The sequence below is a fragment of the Plutella xylostella genome, chromosome 10, assembly GCF_932276165.1.
Source record: "Plutella xylostella chromosome 10, ilPluXylo3.1, whole genome shotgun sequence".
Lineage (NCBI taxonomy): Eukaryota > Metazoa > Arthropoda > Insecta > Lepidoptera > Plutellidae > Plutella > Plutella xylostella.
Genome location: NC_063990.1, coordinates 3,713,198 through 3,734,717, shown reverse-complemented (window position 1 = coordinate 3,734,717; position 21,520 = coordinate 3,713,198). Strand labels below are relative to the sequence as shown.

The 21,520-nt window shown below is 42.1% G+C and overlaps 2 protein-coding genes across 4 annotated transcripts in view; both read left to right on the top strand.

The window, feature by feature from the left end:
* The window catches only part of LOC105389624 (ras-related protein Rab-37), a 33,706-nt gene extending 28,864 nt beyond the window's left edge, over positions 1 to 4,842 (top strand). Inside the window, exons 1-5 of one of the 2 annotated variants that reach the window (XM_038117449.2) lie at positions 1,759 to 2,226; positions 2,319 to 2,429; positions 3,126 to 3,234; positions 4,277 to 4,387; positions 4,554 to 4,842. In XM_038117449.2, the coding sequence (XP_037973377.1) occupies positions 2,002 to 2,226; positions 2,319 to 2,429; positions 3,126 to 3,234; positions 4,277 to 4,387; positions 4,554 to 4,795 (798 nt within the window). In that variant the 5' untranslated portion in view covers positions 1,759 to 2,001 and the 3' untranslated portion in view covers positions 4,796 to 4,842. Of the gene's footprint in view, positions 1 to 1,758; positions 2,227 to 2,318; positions 2,430 to 3,125; positions 3,235 to 4,276; positions 4,388 to 4,553 lie in introns of those variants that run through there. The other variant, XM_038117451.2, reaches the window with a different exon arrangement.
* Positions 4,843 to 9,135: 4,293 nt separating this feature from the next.
* On the top strand, positions 9,136 to 18,805 carry LOC105389625 (zinc finger protein 208). Of its 2 annotated transcripts, XM_038117453.2 has the most exons (5): positions 9,136 to 9,500; positions 10,172 to 10,318; positions 10,414 to 10,497; positions 10,811 to 10,891; positions 12,919 to 18,805. In XM_038117453.2, the coding sequence occupies exons 1-5, from the start codon at positions 9,360 to 9,362 to the stop codon at positions 17,068 to 17,070; spliced, it is 4,605 nt and encodes a 1,534-aa protein (XP_037973381.2). In that variant the 5' UTR covers positions 9,136 to 9,359; the 3' UTR covers positions 17,071 to 18,805. The 2 variants fall into 2 exon arrangements, with proteins under 2 accessions (XP_037973381.2, XP_048479361.1); XM_048623404.1 differs by lacking the exons at positions 9,136 to 9,500; positions 10,172 to 10,318; positions 10,414 to 10,497; positions 10,811 to 10,891 and adding an exon at positions 12,676 to 12,812.
* The last annotated feature ends 2,715 nt before the right edge of the window (positions 18,806 to 21,520 follow it).

Here is a 21,520-nt window from a genome sequence, read left to right as displayed (position 1 = left end):
AACTCGAACGTCTCCAGAACTTGTGCATCCGATTCATTTTCGGATTGCGCAAATATGATCACATTTCTGAGTATCGAGCTCAATTACAGTGGCTTCCAATTCGCCTTCGCCGGAATACTCATATTCTCAACATATTGTACAGTGTTTTAAATAACCCCTCATCTCCCCAATACCTGAAGTGCAAGTTCTCATTTTTGTGTTCTCATTCTCAGGGTAGAGCATTGAGGTCGGTAGAAAACAAATTGTTGAGCATTCCTGTTCATAATTCCGCCTCATATAGCGATTCTTTCGCTATGAAGGCAGCGTGTCTGTGGAACTCCTTGCCAGAGAGCGTGCGACAGTCACCATCGCTAGCAACTTTTAAAAAAAATGTGAAGAATCACTATTTTGAATCGTTAGGTTGGCAGATAAAATAATATATGTATATATATATATTTTATAATATATATCATATATAATTTAAAGTATATATGTATGCAGTTCTATTTTATATTTATAATTTATTATGATATTATTTATATTTATATTTGTAGTTTTGTTTCATGTTTACTTTAATAATAGTTAGGTTTTATTATTTTTGTTAATTGTACCTACTTCAAATTAGTTAAAAGATTTAATTTTCTATTTCTCTTTCACCCAGTCGTAGGTTGGCTGGAAGAAATTGCTTTTTGGCAATAAGCCCGCCTTTGTATACGTCCTATATGTTTTAAATTTGTAATCTGTTTTGTATATTGTTTGTTTGTGTACAATAAAGCGTTTATAAATAAATAAATAAATAAATATGTTCTAGCTCTCTCAATCTAAAAAACGTCAAGGTTTGGACCAGCCTGTATACTTACATGCATAGTGTAGGGAAATTATCTACTTGGTAACAGTCGTCAACACCTGTACCTTGGTATAGGTTTAACCTCTAAGCTATCTCTCCTCCTCTATATTTTCTTCATTTAGCGTTTTAAAATGTTCCCAGCAGCCGTAGCCGCCCTCCAGGCAGATGTGAAACAAAACACTTTCTATTAACTTTTGTTAGTGAGACGGTAGACAAAAGAAAAATATTCTACGTACTTTTAATAAAACTTTACTAAGTTTACTAACCTTAAAATAGAGGAGGTACAGTCCTTACATTCAGAAATTAAGTAAAGAATGGCATAAGAGAATATATTTTGTACACATGCGAAATGTTGACGAGGTTTTATAAGTTTCTATCTTAAATTATTATAATAATGTAAATACTAAATTATGTACCTACCTACTTACCTCCTATCACTACTATACCTAAATATACAGAATGAATTAATTAGGTCCTAAAAAGTGAGGTACAGCTAAAGAGATAATAATTAAATTTAAGTAAGTATCCACCAATGATGATAGGTTAAGTTCTAATACTATGGCTGCCGCTGTATAGCTATTATCCCCTGCGTTACGGACTAACATTGTTTGGTCTGTCCTACAATAGATGGACGGATTAATTGGGGTACCCAATATTGTTCGTGTACTCCATAATAGCTACATAACTCGGAATATACCTACCTTACTAATAATACGTGGGAGTAGTGTGAGGAGGTGGGCTACTAAAGGATTAGCGCCCTCCATTGATCTTGGAAGAGTTGGAAGGTAGTTAGGTATGCGTAGGTTGGTAGGTGGGTAGGTAGAAGTTAGGAGTCTAGGTACTTACGTTACTTATCGTACTATTAGATTTTTCTTCACTTTCACAAAATAGTAAATTTGATGAAATTTTAATTGTTTAATTTATAGATGAGCTGATCACGTCATTGTAACTAGATACTTAATAATGTACTTAATAAGAATTCGATTCCAAACTACAATTACAAACCAATGAACAAACGTGCAAAGTGAAAAAGTGAAGTGCGATTATACACGACATAGGATTTTCAATACGGTGTCTTTACCTATTCTGACTGAGGTGCTAGTGCCTAGTCTAGTGTGAACCAATAAAACAAAACAACACAAAAAGAACGACGAAAACTCAGTTCTAAATTCAAAATGTGGAATCCGAACGCCATAGACAATAGGCAGCTAGAGAAGCGAGTAGTGGTCGGGAGAGTGCGACCTACTTGGGCGAGGAACCTGCCAGAATGCGTGGACAGGGAAGAGGATGAAAAGAACGAGGTGGAAGCTGGAGTCATGCCGCACAGCGAGCCACCTTCACCAACCGACCAATGGGACCCGAATGGCAAGAATGAGGATAAATATGACGTCTTTGGAAAGGTAAGGTTTTAGAATATTATCTAGTAAAAACCGTATACAATGGCAAATAATGTAATATCAATAAACAAATGTCTTATATTTGTATATTTCAGGTTATGCTGCTGGGAGACAGCGGAGTCGGCAAGACATGCATGTTAGTCCGCTTCCGGGACGGCACTTTCCTAGCCGGAAACTACATCTCCACCGTTGGCATAGACTTCCGGGTACAATAACCACACGAGCGATTTCTAAGTATCCCGGTTCCCGCAACACATACCTACCTGCACTCCATTACACTAGAGACAAAAAACTTGCTACTGGCATTATTATTTTTACGGTAAAGAGAGGAAAAAAAGTTAGGGTTCTAAGTTTAAATGGGCCAGTCATGGGTGACGCGTGGGTCCGCTGCTATTCTATTGGCGTTCAAGTTTCGCGCGCTTTTTCGGTTACCGCCCCAGTGATTAGTGACAGTTGTGATTAAATCAATTTCAGCTTTTGCTTGAATGATTTATTATTGTAGTTGCAGAATTGTAGGATGAATGTAGAAGTAGGTTTAACTAAGTAGCTCATATAAGAACACTATTATGAATCGTTTTGTGTAGATATCTACCTTATACTTCAGACATGTACTTTCCTACATTTTCAGTAATTTTCCTAGCTACCTACATTGTTAAAAAAAAAAACATAACTTAAATACTTACGCCTCTAGTTTGATATTCTTTCTTTGTACTGAAAACTGGAATTCCATTATTAATACTGAATTAAATAATGTTATTTAAAGATTCAAGCCATATAACTTCATAATAATATGTGCATTGTTCTTCATCGCCCCTTCTCCCTACATCCTACAGCTAGTCAGCTACCATAGGAACATAATAAAACAAGTAACAATTGCTACAACTAGCGCCATCTCTTTGCAGAATAAGGTGGTAACAGTTGACGGCATCAAAGTAAAGCTTCAGATTTGGGACACGGCCGGACAGGAGCGCTTCCGTAGCGTCACGCACGCATATTACAGGGACGCACATGGTAAGCAAATAAATATCAATTGGTTCTATCTAATTAGGTAGTTATTACCGCGCTGTAACTTAAACAATATACATTTTGAATTATTATCACAGTAGATATATGAAACTTGCATCCTATTTCATTAAAAACATAAATGTATTATTCTTTGTATCGCGTTATAATCTGACGTGTGGTGCCATCTGTATTATTTCTTTACACACAAAAAATAGTTAAGGTTGGTTTAGCTAGAGGTCCTGTTGAATCATTCATTATTTAGGTAGTATAGGGGGACTCCCTTTGATTAAACTGTTTTTGATCTGCATTAGAATTACGCCTTTTGTTCAGCTAAAGGCTACAAAGCAGTGGATAATCTTAGCAATTTTAGAGCTTCCGCTGCCTTTCCTTTCCTTTGTCCATCCACCATTCACATTGCCAAACGACTTTCACCAGCCAAAGCCACTAGTGAAAGACTGATCTGGTTGAAATGAAATCCGAGCTCGCAGCAGCACCAGTCAAGGTGGCCTCGACCTCATTATCTTCTTGCACACACTCAGAAACCGGATCACACACACATGTGCCATCTGTGGCTCACGTCAGGGCGATGTCATATCGCCGTTTTTGTTCTCTACTCTATGGCATAGTGTAGTGGAATGGAGACAAGATGTTTCTAATGACGGTGAACGGATGCGATAAGTGAGACCCCATTCACAAGTCCCTTCGCCTACTCGTCTAACATTGCAGCAAGTTTATGAATAGGTAGGGAGGTAGATAGGTCTCGATGACCCTTGCTGTAGCTGAATTTAAAATTCAAACCATGTCATCATGTCAATGAGATTATTAGAGGAGTTATTAAATTACCAATAACCGTAAGGTCCTTGTAGGTATGTTACTTTACCTTGCTTGGATAGGTGTTTCTATAGAAGGAAGGAATACCTCTAGGGCTTCTATAGATACAACCTTTCATACCAGTCACTCCTTGTAACTGGATCTAGATGAAATGGGCCATGTATAACCCGTAAGTTGCCTAAGTTCATTAAGTATTTAACATCAAATTTGTCTGCAGCCCTGCTACTGCTATACGACGTGACCAACAAGACCAGTTTCGACAACATCCGGGCCTGGCTGGGCGAAATACGAGAGTACGCGCAAGATGACGTCGTCATTATGCTATTAGGTGAGGTTTCGCTCCAAGTTGGCAGCACTGTTGGCACACACACATGCACAGACCAGAACAGCAAGGGACGAAAGTATACCTTGCCTCCTCATGAGAAAAAAAAGATCCCATATTTTTGGTGAGCGTAAAGCTGGGTGATATTTCTTTGAATGGCTTTCTTTTGCAGGTAACAAATCGGATAGCGGGCTGGAGCGGGCGGTGAGGCGGGAGGAGGGGCAACGCCTGGCGCGGGAATACCAAGTCTCCTTCATGGAAACCTCAGCCAAAACCGGTCTGAACGTGGAAGCGGCTTTCGCGCATGTGGCCAGGTCTCTTGTGGCCAAGGCGAACCCGGCGGATCCCTCGAGGCTGGCGGTGCGGGCGCCTCCGGTTCAGGAGCAACGGTCGTCGTGTCCGCCATGCTCATAAATGTTTTTCGAAAATGAACAGCGCACTGTTCCGGTGTGTAAAATGGACCAATTGAGTGGATGAATATCAAACTGCCATATGTCCACCTACCCGAAAAATTGACTTTTTGATATGGTCGTGTTCTCCGTTAAAATGTCAGTTTGCCTATGCCCTTCAAGTTCCAATAAGTGCAAGGCATCCATGAGAAAAAAGCCGTTAAAAAAGTAAGTTTTTTTCAAATCCTTTTAAGTCTAACCGTTTTGCATTACAAATTTTCACAAGTCCATTCCGGCCAATCACAGAGCGTAATTTTTTCAACATGGCGTCAGTCTTGGTGAGAATTTTGAGGCTGTGGTGTGTGCTCCCAGTATTTTATAACGAATATGAATGAACATGTTGAGGAAATTGTGATTGTGGACCCTGATAAAGCTCGGAAAAGGAACGGATTGAAGAGTGTAGCAAAAAAACGACAGAAAACTATGGCGAAGTAAGTTTTAAACCCCTTTTTTCCAACCCACGTGTCAATCACAAAGCATTTTCGTAGTAAACACAGGGCCGTATCGGGTAGAATATAATACGGTAGGTAGGTACTTTTCTACCGATAAATTTTGGTTCAGTAACTTCATTGTAATTAATAGAATATAGACTATATTAGTCTTACTGAGTCCGGCCCATGATATTAGTATTTTTCAAACAACTATAAGTCCTTATGACTCATATCAAAACAGCATAAGTCTTGTATGGGCATATCAAACTGCTATAAGTGCAAACTGTTTATTAACTTTTACGCCTTTCTATGAGTGTTATAATGGATTTGTTTAATAAAATACATTCTTAAGGTCACAAGTCAACTGATTAAATCACGGGGCAAGTTCTATGACCATTAAATAATAGAGAAAACAAAAACCTCCATTTCCCAAATTTTGCGTGGACGTGACATATAGCAGTTTGATATTCATCCACTCAATTGTCTTTTACGGGGCTAGCCTGGCTATAAAGCTCTGAGCGTGTTAGTAGTACCTGTAGCTTCCAGAATTGATTTAAAAAGGAACCTTATCCTATCTATTACTTATATTTATTTTATAGTTCAATGTGCAATAAGAGCAAGGGGTAGCTCATCGAGGAGTAGTAGTATTATTAGCACTCTTTTCAAAAACAGAGACGCAGGTTCGAATCCTGTGACGACTGCGGCTGCATAATATATACCTTTAGCTATGTACTCATAACACAAAATGAAGATTTTCATAAAAAACCGACTTTGGTACGTAGTCCAGCCTAATGTGCACTTTGACGCTATAGTAAATTCTAATATTGGTACCTACCTACATGTTTTTTTGGTACTGCCAATGTTTTTTTTTTGTATTCTGCCAATTGGTTCTTGCAACACAGGCTACTGTGTCTAGTGCGAGATCTTCTAACTTCAATTCCTCCACTATCAACATTTCACGGGATGGAAGATGGAATTAGGTAAGTAATAAGTAAGTACCTACATACTTAATTATCTCTATCTGAGACGATCACCCGATGAGCTCACCTCTACTACTCTACTCTTTATAATACAAAACATCTAAGTTTCTGTGTACCTATGTACTATAATAAAAATTACATATCTAAATATATTAACAAAAACCTAGAAGAGTATATTATTATAAGTTTAGACATTACTAAACTTGTACTTTATGTCTATATTCTAAACCCTGTATATTGCCTACTTGTAATAAAAAAAATATGAACTTTGAAAGGGAATGTACCTACCTAGGTAATATATAGGTATATACTTACCTATATTATGCTAGTTTTGTAAAAGTGTCTGTGTTATATGTGTAAATACCTATAGCAATTTAATGTCTAAGTAATCTAAAAGATCTTGTTGGTGTTCAAAATGTATAATCAATGTAAATAGTATAATAAATAAGTCCCAAAATTCAGGTAGGTGTAGGTGTAAAGCTACCTATAGGTAGCAAATATTTTATACCACCTACTTTTATGTGTAAACTTATAATCATACTGTGTAAAGTCTGTATGTGCAAGGTGGGCCAAAAGTCCTATTGGAAGTTGCTCTCATCTGTGCAAATAGCCGCCAATGGCAAATCTGTTTTGATAGGTATTTGTGGACTAGACAAGTTCAGAAGCCATGGATTGATATACTCCCCAAGAACGCGGAATAATTGTGTACCTACATACTTATGTATATTGACTTTTCTATTCGCCTTTTTTTGTCGTTTTATCTCTGTAATTTTCCCTGCAACATCGCCCGATTTAACCGTTTCAGATGGTTTTGTGGGGTTTTTTGAAGTCCCGTGTTTATGTGAATAAGCCCTGCCCTTGTTTCTGGATGCCCACGAGACCGAGTGCGAGAATCTGTCGCCCAAAGTTCTCGCTGAAGTGATGAAAAATGCCCTAAAACGAGATCGTATGGCAATCAATTGTGACGGCTCCCATTTGATCGATATCATATTTTCAACTTGACAAATACAATTCAAATAAACATAAGTAATCAAAAAACAGAATCGAAGTTATTCGTTTAGAAAAAAATATCCAAACAACATCGGATTATGACTTTTGGCCCTATCCTTGTTGGCTAACGTCTTTTGAAAATCATGAGTTGTTACCATTAATGTCGTGTATTTACCTATGTAAAGTACAAGCTAATATTTGGTTAATACGTGGTAATATTGTACCTTCATATTATTATTTTATAGATGTTAAATAATTATAACTGATGGGACTCCCCTGGCATTGACAAATTTTTGCTGTCTCATTGTAAATTCAAATACGATGGAAATGGCTATAAAAATAAAAACAAAGACGCTTCACTTCAGAACGACGCGGACTCGGCATACCATTTTTAGGCCGTGTCCCCAGTAGTCCCCACTAGGCAAACTGTGAGCGGCGACATACTGAGATAGTCAGCCCGCGTAACGCTGCAAACTGCGTGAACTAGCCGACTGTGGACACTCCATTTCAAATATAATTATGGAAGAGCGTACTAAATCGATACGCCACAAACTCAGTCGGTCGCTAACAGTTTGCCTACTGGGAACACGGCCTAACTCAATGGGAAGCAACAACAGCCAAACCCGAATTACGTCTCTCGAAACCCACAGCCGCTCTAACAAACATCAGAATCTCAAGAATCAAGATGCAGTGGCCAATGACGAGGATTGATGTCAAATATACCCCTAAATAATTATGTTTTTATTATTTTAATGGATGATTTTTATTTACATTAGCACTAGTTACCTACTGTACAGACCTACTTAATATGATTCATTGGACTAAAATATAATAATTGGTACTTAATTTAAAAGAATTCTTAAGATTCGTAAGTAACCTAACCAAAATTTCTGTGAATGAGTAAAAACTCAGTAAGTACCTATCTAATAAAAAATACTTATTAATAAGTGTCGTTGCATTGTATACCTCATAATTATTATCTCCTTCACTTTATAAAAGTTTTGTGGCTTCATGTTGCTATACATATAACTAGTTTATACAAAGAAATTAATAAATTAAACATTAATAAAATGAATGAACCTACAACATTTTGTTTGATTTGTAGACTGTAGCGGAAAGCTGACTGAATCGAACTGTGTTGTGAAACACTGAACTAAACTCGGTGTAGGAAACAAAAAACATGAATATTTTAAAAACTTAGTTACAAAGGAAACTTTATAAATCAGCGAAAACTTTTAAAAACCCCGCGATTTTACATGTCATGTTATGCTCTTTGGTCATTTGCCGTGTTTAAATTTCGCGCCGTAAATATGTCAAGGAGTGAAAGAGATGGAAGATAAACAGTCACAGGCTACAAACCATTTCTTAAATTGTGCAAATTGAAAATGTATGCTTCTTTTAATTTGTTCTAAATATGAAAGAGGAAATAATCGTAAGTGATGTAATGATTTGAGTAATTAATATTCAGAAAAATAGATCTAAATCTAGGACATCATACCTACTAGTTATGAAGGCAATAGTACCTAGAATAAGTGTGCATACTGCCCAAGATATAGTCTTCTTCTTCCTAGCCTTAAGTACCTAGCCTACACTGGTTACTGTTTTAGGTCTGTTAAACAACTAGTCCTACGAATTATAAACTTAGAACCATCTATAATTTAATCCTTTAAACAAGCATTACAAAAATTTCATACTATGATTGAACTACAAATTTTTTATCATTTAAATATAGTTACCATAATTGATAACAAAAGTGTTTGGCATTGAATAACATTCATAGGTACATACGAATAATTTATAACAACCCAATTTTTTGGTCGCGTATGAAAAACGTAGTACAAAATGTTTACAACATCAGATCTGCCAACTTCCAGTCGTTTTGTTTCTTGATGTTGGCATCACTGACGCCATATTACGCGCACATGCGCAGAACGACAGGTGGTCGGCGACTCGAACCAGCCGTCCCCCGACCGAACCTATCGACTTCTCTGCTCATCATCAGCCGCTTTCGTGCTCAAGCAAGAACGATGTGCAGTTTGCTTTGTGTTGAGTGCTCGTGGTGACATGGCGTCCTTTTTGTAATTCAAAGAGAAGGTGTTATTTAGTGCAGTTTATTTGTTTATTTACAATGAGTGTGAATTATGATCGTGTTTGTAGACTGTGCTTGTCATCTCGAGGCGAATTACAGCCGATTTTTCCTACCACCAGTTCGGATGAGGCGGAACCTTCCGTCCTCGCATCAAAAATCAAGGATTGCGTGTCTGTTCAGGTGAGTAATACAAGAAATAAGTGATAGCTTGGTGTTATTAGTGAAAGTAGACCCTTGGTGTACGTGAGAACTCGTCATCCGCCCGGTTGAAGCGATGACAAACAGGGCAACGTTTAGGTGAAGATGTCGTAAGATCGTCCACCATTTTGTAATGTTCCACTGCTATCGCTCGGCTCGCGGCTGGCGTCGCTTCGCTTTCCGCCTGCCGGCGATTGATGCGGCGTATCATGAGGGCAGGGGGTTAGGTTTTATTACGGGTTCAGTGGGCAGAGGGTTCGCATTTGATTCGAGGTTAGCATCGTGTTGGGCAGCGGGGAGTATTGATTTATCGGCCGAGACCAGGCCGGTGCAGCTCGTCCCTCGAGCGCGCTGTCTGTGTGCGACGTCGCTGTGTGCGTGCCTTTATCGAACGGTGACCCTCGGGGGCTCGCTGCTGGCAGTTGGCACTCGACTCGCGTCTACTTATTCGGTCGAGGAGCAGCCGGCCCCGCGCCCGGCGCCCGCTCTCGTGTACCTACGCCTACTTAGTTTCTCGTTTCCCTCACGTCTCGAGCGTCGGGCGCGCGCCATATCTACCTATCTACATGAGGCGCGGTTTCGCCTCGCCTGTTCTGATGAAATGAGCGCGTCTCTCGGCCTTCAAACTATGATTGCGTATGATTATTTTTCAGATAACCGAGAATGACGAGTTGCCAACGTGTGTCTGCAGGAAATGCATGGACAATGTGAATAACTGGCACATTTTTAAGAAAGTATGTGAAAGGACACAAAACAAGCTACAATCATTGGCTAAAAAAGATGGCAACCAACTAGAAGAGGTGGGTTTCCTTTCAGAATAAATTCAATCTTGGAATTGTCATTTTCTGTTTTATGGAGCATAATTTTTACATTGTGTATTATGATGTATTTTCAGGTTAAAATTAAAAGTGAACCCCTCTCTGATGAAGCATATGATGATGGAGTGGTTATTGATGGATCATACCCTGATGCTGAACAGGTAATTAGTCAAATATAATAATAATTAATATTATTCTATGATTATGTTTACTGCCACTTCTTTCTAGTGGCTTATAAATTCTCTCCTGGACAGCTCTTTTCCAAAGCTTCTACTGGTTATTTGATTGGTTCTACAACATTTAAATTAATAAGGATAATAGAAGTAGCTCAACAACTTGGACACATTGAGCACAAATGTTCAGGGTTGACTCATCAGCAGGTCACCTCTGATTTTCCTCCTTCTTTCCATAATATTATGAGTGATCATTTTTTAAATTGGTCTCATATTTAATAAATGCTTTACTTAATTTCAGAATGCCAGCTCCTCAGCAAAAGTGCAGCCAGAGGGGCCACCAATCTTGGCTTCATTGGGTCTCACGCCGAGGAGTGATAAGGTAAAGATTATGCTATTTCCCTTATCAGTATTCTACAACACAATGCTCTACTTTTGTTAAGAATTACATTGATATACAGCTGTAGATCAGTTTTAAAATAAGTGTATTTTAGTCTATATTAAATAATATGTAATGCAGTGAGTCAAAGGTGCAGAAAGAAAGTGCCAATGATCTTTTGATAACCCTGTGCCGATAGCAGTGGGAGAATAGTTCAACTGGAATAATTTCGTCCACAGAACTGTGTAGACCCTCGAATGGACTGGCACCGAGTCCATGCTATACTGGACTTGGTTCAAGATGACGAGGTCATTGACTCGCTGCAGACAAGTGAAGAGTGTGATGTCGTTCAGCAGTCCGACCACAACTCGGACACTGAGGTCGAGTTGATATCAGACATTGATGATGATTATGTAGATTGTAAGAATGGCTATGTGGCCAAGGACAAAACTGTAATGGCCAAGGATCCCAGGGCATCACGCTCCAATTCAAATGTAAACACTAGACAACCACTCCAATTGAGAAAACGGAAAGCCACTGATGTGAAACACTGTCCTCGACCCCAGCATGCCTGGCAGCTGTTGTTTACTGATGACATTCTAGAGCTTATTGTAGAGTCTACCAATGAGAAAATACTGAAAAGAGGCCATGGCTACTCCAACTCGATATCTGTTGAGGATATTAAATCATTCTTCGGAATCCTTTATCTCCATGGCATCATGAGACCTACTCATCAAAAGCGGAACGATCTATGGCATGAAAAATATGGCATTTCAATTGTACGGAATTCTATGAAGCATGAAAGATTTAATTTTATTTTGCAAAATATTTCTTTTGACAAAGAAGACGATGAGGAAGCCATGATGCAGTATGACACAATGAAGCGAATGCGTAAATTCTTTGAAATCTTTGCCATGAATTGTAGGACCGTATTTGAAGTGGAAAAGATTGCAGTTGTGGACGAGGTCGTGGTGCCGCTGTACGGACCTTGCCCGTTTCGTTACGACATTGATAAGAAACCATTGAAGCTAGGTATGAAATTGGTTTTGCTTGTTGATCCTGATAATTTTTTCATAAGCAATCTGGACGTTATTACTGACCCATATTTCGGGCCTGAAGAAATAGTTAAGAAGCTGGTCCAACATCTAGCGGGGACGGGTAAAACAATAATCATGGATAGCTGGTACACATCCTGTTCGTTGATGGAAAAGTTGAAGAATGAGTATCAACTGTACTCTATCGCGGCATTGAATCCGGCGGACGAGGTCATACCACCTTTGTTTCTGTCGAGACTTAGGAAGTGTCGCACGTTCATGACTGGATTTCTAGATAACGAAACTGCTCTGACATCCTACGTGACCAGTCATGAAAAATCTGTAAATGTGCTGACTAACCATCCGAATTTTTACAAAAGAGGTCACGCTAATCACACGACTCCCGTGTCTGTGTATAAAAAGAACCAATCAGCGGTGGAAGTGGTGGATGTACTCATGCATTACTACACCACCATGCAGTGTAGCAACGACTGGACACTTTCTCTGCTGTTTACGTTGTTAAATATAGCGTCAGTCAATGCCCAAGTATTGTTCAGTGTTCAGTCCTCGACAAATGTGACGCAAAGGCGATTATTTATACGCGATTTGGCTTTTGGCCTTATAGGTAATGAATGCAAGCCACGAAATCCTGATCCCGATATGCTATTAGTTGACTCAGCTAAACGAAAGTTGCAAATGTATGCTAAAGATTTTAAAAGCCTGGGCAGCTTCCAATTAGATGATCCGAGAAAAGGATGCAGAATTTGCTCAAAGGTTTTCAAAAGAAGAAATAGGAAAACTAGGACTTTTTGTTACAAGTGTAGTCAACCTATGTGCAGGGAGCACACAGCAAGTATCTGTATTATGTGCTGTGACCTGTAAATTAAAAGGTACTGGCTTTATCCATTATTTTTTATGTATTACATAAGCAATTGTAACTTAGTCAACGTTTATAAATCTCACTCATAGTATAATATTGGTAATCCTTGTTTACAGGGAGTGGAGAGCGAGAAAGAAGAGGACGAGGAATATGAAGAGGAAGTGACGGAGGCCCCTCAGCTGCCGAAGGTCCCCAACATGCCCGAGGTGTCCATCACGGTGATGCGGCCCACGGGAGAGACCCTGCACTCGCGGCAGGGCATCCAGCAGCTGGCGTCCAAGAACTGCCTGGTCTGTGACCGCGCCTACAGGTATTCACACAACGCGCGCCGCCACGAGCTCACGTCGCACGGCTTCGACCGCTACACCAACAAGACCACGCAGGTCAAACGCAACTCGCAGTCCCATATGCAGCCTAAGTTAAGGCCCAATCCGTTCAACCCGAAAGCGAGACTCATGCCTAATCCTATCAGCCACAAAATGCAATTGTTACCCAAGTCGATGCCTGGCAAAATGGTGCCACACAAAGTTTTCCCCAAGCCGGTACCTGTCAAGACTATGCCGCAGAGAAATGCACAGAACAACTTGCCGTACCCGCTCCGTATTAAGGCGCTGAAAGATTTACAGATCAAGAAAAAGGAACCACAAATACTGAAAACTTTATTGACGACTAAACCTGAGGTTCTGGTGTCGGAGCCGGAAATTCTAAATTCTGGGCCTGAAAGTCCTGAAACTTTAATTTCTGAGCCGGAAATTGCGTCATTCCAAGTGGAAGCCATACTTACAGAGCCAGATGCATACGATCATCAACCAGGTGAAGATGAAATGGATGGTGAAGCTCAAGGAAACCACCAAGGTGCGTATGACACTGTCGATATGGAGTCTGACCATGAGATAGAAATAGCCAGACAGCAAGAAAATGAAATGGAAAATGACCAAAATGACGACCAATACGGTGATGAGAGAAGTGACAATGGACAAAACGCGGAAGAAAATCACACTGAGGAAAACCATCACGACAATAATGAAGATGGTGAAGAAGAAAATGAAGAGGGTGAGATGGACCAGTCTGGTGAGATGAGACACGACGAAGAAGGAAAAGACGGGGAAGACGGTAATGAAAATGATGATTATCAAGATGCCAATCATGAAGAAAATGATGAAGACATGGATGACGAGGAGGAAATGGCTTTCGCTCCAGTTGTAGAAATTAACGAGGATATGCAAAACAATTCACTGGACAATAGCGAGATGAATGACGGAAATGAGGACGATGATAACATTGACGATGAGCTCGATGAATCAGGCGACGTCAACGACACAGTCGACGGCGTCGAGGCCAAGGAGCTAGACCCCGACAAGCTCTACGTCACGAAGACGCAAAGAGAGTTCATACTCAAATACCGCGACGTGATTCAGCAAATTAACACCAAGCGTTGCCTGTGCTGCGACCGAGAGTACCCGCGGAGGAAGGCCGTGATCCAGCACCTGCAGAAGAACGGGCAGAAGGTGCCCAAGCACACGTGCTACAACTGCGTGGTGACGTTCAGCCACATCGGCGCGCTGCTGAGCCACATGCGCGCCGACTGCTGCACCAACCTGTGGCGCGTCATCTACGAGGAGAACGGCATCACCGACGACATGGTCATCGAGAACGAGCCCAAGGAGGACAAGGTCCAGTACAAGGACATCTTCAACGCGCGCTCGTACGCCTGCAAGCTGTGCCCCGCCAAGTTCCAGCTGAAGCAGTTCATCATGAAGCACGTGCTGGACGTGCACGAGGGCGGCCAGTCGCGCGTGGCCATGCAGTGCGTGCACTGCAGCTCGCGCTTCAAGGACCGCGCGCTCTGGAAGAAGCACATCCGCAACGGCGAGTGCACGGTGTACATCTCGTGCGACCTCTGCGCCGAGAAGTTCGGCAACATGCAGGACTTCAACACGCACGCGCTCGCGGCGCACGCCGGCTCCTTCGACCCCGACTCGCAGACCAAGTGCGTGGACGGCCGCCCCACCGACTGCCCCATCTGCGAGAAGAAGAACGCCTCCTACCCCAACCTCATCAAGCACCTCAAGGTGTTCCACAACGAGGACCGCCCGCACTACTGCCAGAACTGCGACGAGAAGTTCGAGAAGACCGAGGACCTCAACAAGCACATCTACCTGCAGCACTCGGACGAGGCCATGGGGCTGGTGAAGCGCGAGGTGGACCTGTCGCTCGTGAAGGAGGAGGCCGAGGAGTACCACTACTCGTGCACCGAGTGCGAGGCCATCTTCGAGACCGTGGACGCGTGGACCGACCACCAGGTGGCGGCGCACGGGCAGGTGGCGCACCACTGCGACCAGTGCGAGCGCAAGTTCCTGCGGCCCAGCGAGCTGGCGGAGCACAAGCACACGCACCTGCGGCCGCGCCTGCCCCCCGCGCCCGCGCCGCGCCCCGCCGCCGACCTCGAGTTCTACTGCGAGCTCTGCGTGCGCTCCTTCAAGAGCCGCCAGGCCTACTCCAACCACATGCGCATCCACGCCAAGGTGCCCACCACCAACCGGCGCACGGACCAGCCCGCGCCGCCGCCCCCCCGCGCCCAGCACTTCCCCGTGGTGCAGCCCGCCGCGCTTCAGTTCAAGACCGACCTCGTCGTGCCCAACGCGCCCTACTCGTGCGACATCTGCGGCAAGGGCTTCATGCACAAGAAGAACATCTGGAAGCACAAGAAAGTGCTGCACGCGGAGCTGGTGGGCGGCTCGCGGCCCGGCAGCGCGGACCCCGCGCCCGCCTCCACCGAGGAGGACGACGCCGCGGCGGACGAACACTCGCTCTCCACGCCGCAGTTCGACAGCTTCAACTTCGCCGACTACAACAACGCGTCGCCCAAGACGGACAAGAAGCCCAAGACGCCGCCGCAGCCGGGCAGCTACTCGTGCGACCTCTGCTACAAGAAGTTCCCGCTGCGCACCAGCCTGTGGAAGCACAAGCGCGCCAAGCACGGCATCATCAACGCGAGTCACCTGGGCACGGGCGGCGACCGGCCCGCGCCCGCGCCCGCGCCCGCCCCCGAGGCTGGCGGCCGCTCCAGCTGCACCATCTGCAAGATATCCTTCGCCGACAAGAAGTCCTACTACCGGCACCGGAAAAATGTTCACAAGTCGACGTCGCAGGTGTGCAAGCTGTGCGGCATCCCGCTGGGCTCCACGCTGGAGCTGTACGACCACCTGCGCAGCGCGCACGCGCGCGAGCTGCTCGGGTTCAACGCGAGCGGCGCGCGCGGGCTGCCGGGCGCGGCGGGGGCGGCGGGGGGAGCGGGGGGCGCGGGCGGCGCGGGGGCGGGGCTGGACGTGGAGTGCGAGGAGGGCGAGGAGGGCGCGGAGTACCAGGCGCGCTACCCGTGCGAGCTGTGCGGGAAGCAGTTCGTGGGGCTGCTGGCGCTGCAGAACCACCAGTGCGCGGGGCAGGCGGCCGGCGCGCAGCCCTCCACCTTCGACTGCGAGATCTGCCACAAGAGCTACACGTCCATCGCGGCGCTCAAGTCGCACCGCGGCTGGCACCTGCGCTCGCCCGACGGCAAGGCGGCCGCCAACAACAGCGGGCTGTGGATGCCGCAGCACAAGGTCACCAACAAGGTGAGCAAGCACGAGGTGACCGCGCCCGCCGCCGCCGCCAAGCGCCGCCTGCCGCCCGAGGTGGAGGTCACCGTCGTCAACCCGAACAAGAAGATGCGCTCCGACGACTCGCTCGAGATGGACCAGAGCAGCGCGTCGGGCGGCCCCGACGACCGCTACTGCACCATCTGCGACAAGGAGTTCACGAAGCGCGCCGCCTACCAGCGCCACATGGACGAGGTGCACCAGCCCAACTCCGTGTTCTGCCCCGTGTGCGACCGCAGCTTCACGCGCAAGTCCACGCTGCTGGTGCACATGCGCAAGCACTACGGCGAGGAGGGCGGCGCGGGGGCGGGCGAGGGGGGCGGGGAGGAGTCAGCCGAGTCGGAGGAGGAGCCGGCCGCGCCGCCGGGCGAGTTCACGTGCGGGCAGTGCGGCGACGGCGTGGCCAGCCCGCGCGACCTCATCGCGCACCGCGCCATGCACGCCACGCCCAGCCAGCACTTCTGCGGAGTCTGCAAGGTGTACTTCTCCCGCGGCCCGGAGCTCGCCACACACACGAGGGCACGACACGGCGGCGGCGAGGGAGAGAAGGTGTTCTTCCCGTGCGCCATGTGCGACCGCTTCTACATGAACAAGAAGAGTCTGCAGAGACACATCGAGATGGCTCACTGATCCTAGCTCCGAGCGGGCTCGAGGGGTAACGAGGCTGCCAGTTCATATGCATGACCTCCTTACTTCTCGACCTGAGTGACACTATTTGACTGTGTCAGTTGTATATAAATTCTTAACTTTGTACATAAGGAACGTGTGGCATTCTCGGCGAGAGATTTAGGTTCTACATGCTGTCAATTCTGGCACATTTATTTGTTTTAATTAGGGTTTAAATGAGTTGTTTTATATCATATTTCTCTCGGTACTGTCTTTGCTCACAATGTCCGGTATGGCATTATAATATTATACGATATTGTGATTGTGAAGACTGTGGATACATAAATTAATGAATTAGTTTTCTGCATAGTTTGTACTTACATTCGTACTTCATCGATATGTTTCTCATTCTATAATACATAATTGGAATCATGGGCCAAAAAATTTGAAATAGTCAATATTAGTCGTAACCAGCGAGCGTTAATAATCCTTACGTAAGTAATACCTATACTTACACAATTTTTCTCTACTACTGTAAGCTTATTTTATAGAATATTATGATACTTGAAAAGTTTGTTTTTAATTTTAAAATGTTTGAATAAGTTTAAATGTAAATAAATCTAGCATATTATTATTATAATAATTCTATTAGAATTTTGTAAAAGTTGACTTTTATCGAAATACAGAGAGGATTCTTCTACTTTACGTTTTATTAAATGTACTGATTATTTTTAGTATAACATTCTGTATATTTATAAAAACTGTAAACACCGCTAGTGATGCCCCTCATCTATGGGAGTATATTTTAATGTATCATGTAGGTATACAATTGGCCTAAGGTTTTGATAATTAATTAAGTACGTAAGAATAATTATGTCTATTTGAAACGTTCCTCAGAAGCCTTGTACAATAAATAATGTAAGAACAAGTTTGGTGCCAAAAAAATAATACATAATGATTTATGGGATGTGTAAAAAGCAATCTGTAGTATACATAATTTCGTTTAAACTGAATTTAAAAATTCTGGATCATTCTATTTATAGACATAACTAATTGTATGAAGCAATATTACAACTATTTTATTGCATGAACATAACACTTGGAAATGAAGTAACTTAAGAGATTTATAATTTTACATCTTTTTAAATTATTGTGTATAAATCAGTAAAAATAACGAAAACTACATAAAAAAAACTGTCAGTAAAAATTATAGATATCATGTTTCACAGTTTAAAGATTATTGGCACGCTTATCATCTTTGAGAGGGTTCGCAATTGCCATTTATAGCCGTGGACATTTGCTGTTAGTGAATAATATATAGGACCCTTTCCGAGTTAATAGGTGTGCTATAAGGTATAGTGCACGGTACTATAAGTTTTTCAGACATTATGTTATCCAGCTTTCTGTATAGCTACAAATAGTATAACATTTATGTTGCGATAACTTAAGTATGACTGTATCAAACTGAAACAACGAAATCAGAATCATCTTATGTAATTGTAGTATTTGCTTGACCAATGTTGGTTCCACTCATGTACTAGAAACCTACACTACATAGTTACTTAATCTTATTTTCTTTGATCGTAACTCGAACATACAAATCATAATTTTATTTATAAATTTACGTATCACTTTAAATCATAGTCAATTTATCTGTATACATAAGTCTTACATTTAAATTAATAATTTCCATAGATGAGGATTACTTTTGTCATCTTTGTGGTTTGATGATTAAATAAAGTGACTTAATGATTGCAAATTTCTATTATTTTATTCATCTCCTCATGTATTAGTAGTAACAAAAGTTATTTATATTGCCCTCCTGCGTCATCCCCTTTCGGTAGTAGGTATTATACCACGTTTGCAACTTACATAGTATTCTACCTTTAACCCTTTCGAACCTGAATGATACGAATGTGCGCTCGATTTCTTAGAAATTGTACTTTAGCGTTAAACTTAGTTCACCGCGTGGAACCGAAACGCATCGTTTGTGCGTATCGTTGTAACTGCCTCAAAAAATTGTGGTTGATATTTGAAGTCAGTTGGCCTGTGACAGGCGAAGAAATTGGCGGCGTTCCTTGAACCTGACAGCAAGCGTGTTTAGAAATTAATGTAATTTTGCTGTTTTAGCTAATTTTCTTCACATATTTTATGCTACATTGTAATATTACAGTCTTATCTTTGTTGTTAGCATAGTAAAATTTGCACAACACAATGATTCTGTGATAATTTTTGTCCGACAAAACTGAAACGCACAAATGTGCGGTTCAGGTTCAAAATGTACAAATGCACAAAATTGCATGAGGTAGTTTTTGTCATAATAATTGTACTTTTCGTTCCATGAACCAGTTCCATGGGGTCCCAAACATTTGGAAGACGTTCATGGGCCAAATTATTATGTAGGGACCCGTTTGACAAAATTAATCTATATGCAATGTGACACCAACCGACGATATTCCCTGCTTAGACTATAGAAGTAAACCCAAAGAAACTCCCCAGTTGGTGCAGGACTATTCTAAGATATGGAGAAAATAAATAAAGGGTTATGGAATGGGCGCTAAATGGACTGGGTAACTGGGACTATGGAAGAACTATGGCTCCTGTCTGATCTATATATTTCGCACATGGATAAAAAGGCAGGGAGTGACTTGCACACACAGCCAACAAACCCCCACCTCCCCAAAACAGTCGCTAGCACATTACAGTGACGTAGTAGCAAGGGGGGAACATGACATGAGGTACTAAGGATGGAGAGGGATTCCACAGCTCTCAGAATAATCCGAGTTATGTGTCAAGACCTCTATAATACCTTACTGGGTAACACATCCTTCTTTGAGCATTTCTGCTCTAGCGAAACACCACTCAAGCCAGCCAAGCAAGGGGTGGGAGATCCTGTTCCTCTTCAGTGTACTGGACAACCAATAAATGTAAGCCAGAGATGAGGAACAGGGGTTCTCCCTGGAATCTGGTGGGTGGAGTCCCTAATGCCCAACAGCTGGCCAGAAGCTGCTCTGCTCCTTTATGATTATCATTATTATTATTATTATTTTCGATATATGCTGAAACTTAAGATTTAAGCTAATAATGATTTATTTTTCGTATATAATATAATGCACTTCGCTTTAATTTTTCACGTCTTAAATATGTTACATATTTATTTTTTGGAAGTCAATAGTATATCATTATTAGAATTTAAAAAAATAGTCAAAAAGCTAAGTTTTTTTAAGGTTTTCATAATATTGTTGCTTTTATTGATTTAAGAAAGGATTAAAAATACATATTTTCTGTTTTTTTATTTCAGTCAGTTAAATAGGTATCCTAAGTAAAATATGGCAATGCACAAATGTGTGTTAGTGGTATTGAAACCCAGATAGCACGAACGTGCTATGGCTTTTCCGGGAAAACGGAAAATGCATGATTTTTTTTACTATTTTTCCCTAGCTCTTTTAGGCATAAAAGGCGATATTATGCATTTTTTTAAACATTATGATAGAAAAAAAATCTCAGGTTCGAAAGGGGTATAGTATATCAAGACAATGGACAACATTTCAAAAAACTAAAGCTGCTATAAATCGAAAACCATTTCGAGATTTAGCTCTAAAGGCCTCAAAAAAAATGTTTTTGTATTTTTTGGATGTATCATTTTCGAGAAAATCATAAAATAGTAAAAAAGTGCTGATGACGTCATGCATCAGGTGCGATGCATTTTGATGATCAAAGCCTATAGATTTAAAAACAAAGTAACTGTCACTTTCATTTTTGATTGACGTTGACGTTTTATCGTGACGTTGTTGTTTATTTGGGCTATTTTCATTAATTCTGTTCTGACACTTTCTGACAATTTTTTTTATTTATTATTAAGAGATGACCTCTATATAATATGTCCCAGAGCATGCCACCGCCTACACAGCTGAAAAAATGCTTCTGCTTATTTTTTTACATGATAAGTACCTACTTTCCATCATCAGAAATATCAAGGTCATTTGAAAATGACCCATTTGTTGGTTGGCATGTAAACAAAGTTTAAATGTCACTTGTCAGTGTCATTTATGTTTTTTTTCGAGATTCAGGCAATAGACAAAAATAAAAATTGAGCCTAATATGTGGCGTTACTTCCGGTTTTAAAATAATTAACTTTAAAGTTAAAAATAACATGCAAAAATTTATGTATATACAAAATAAAAAAATACGGGTCCACTAATCCTAACTAATATTATAAATGCGAAAGTAACTGTGTCTGTCTGTCTGTCTGTCTGTCTGTCTGTTACCCTTTCACGCCAAAACTACTGAACGGATTTGAATGAAATTTGGTACACATAGGGTCTAGACCCTGAGAAAGAACATAGGCTACTTTTTATCCCGGAATTCCCACGGGAAAAGTTTTTAAGGCGAGGCGAAGCTCGCGGGAACAGCTAGTTTTCTATAAACTTTCCGAATAACTAATAAAAATATAGGGTAAAGAAAATGAAACGTT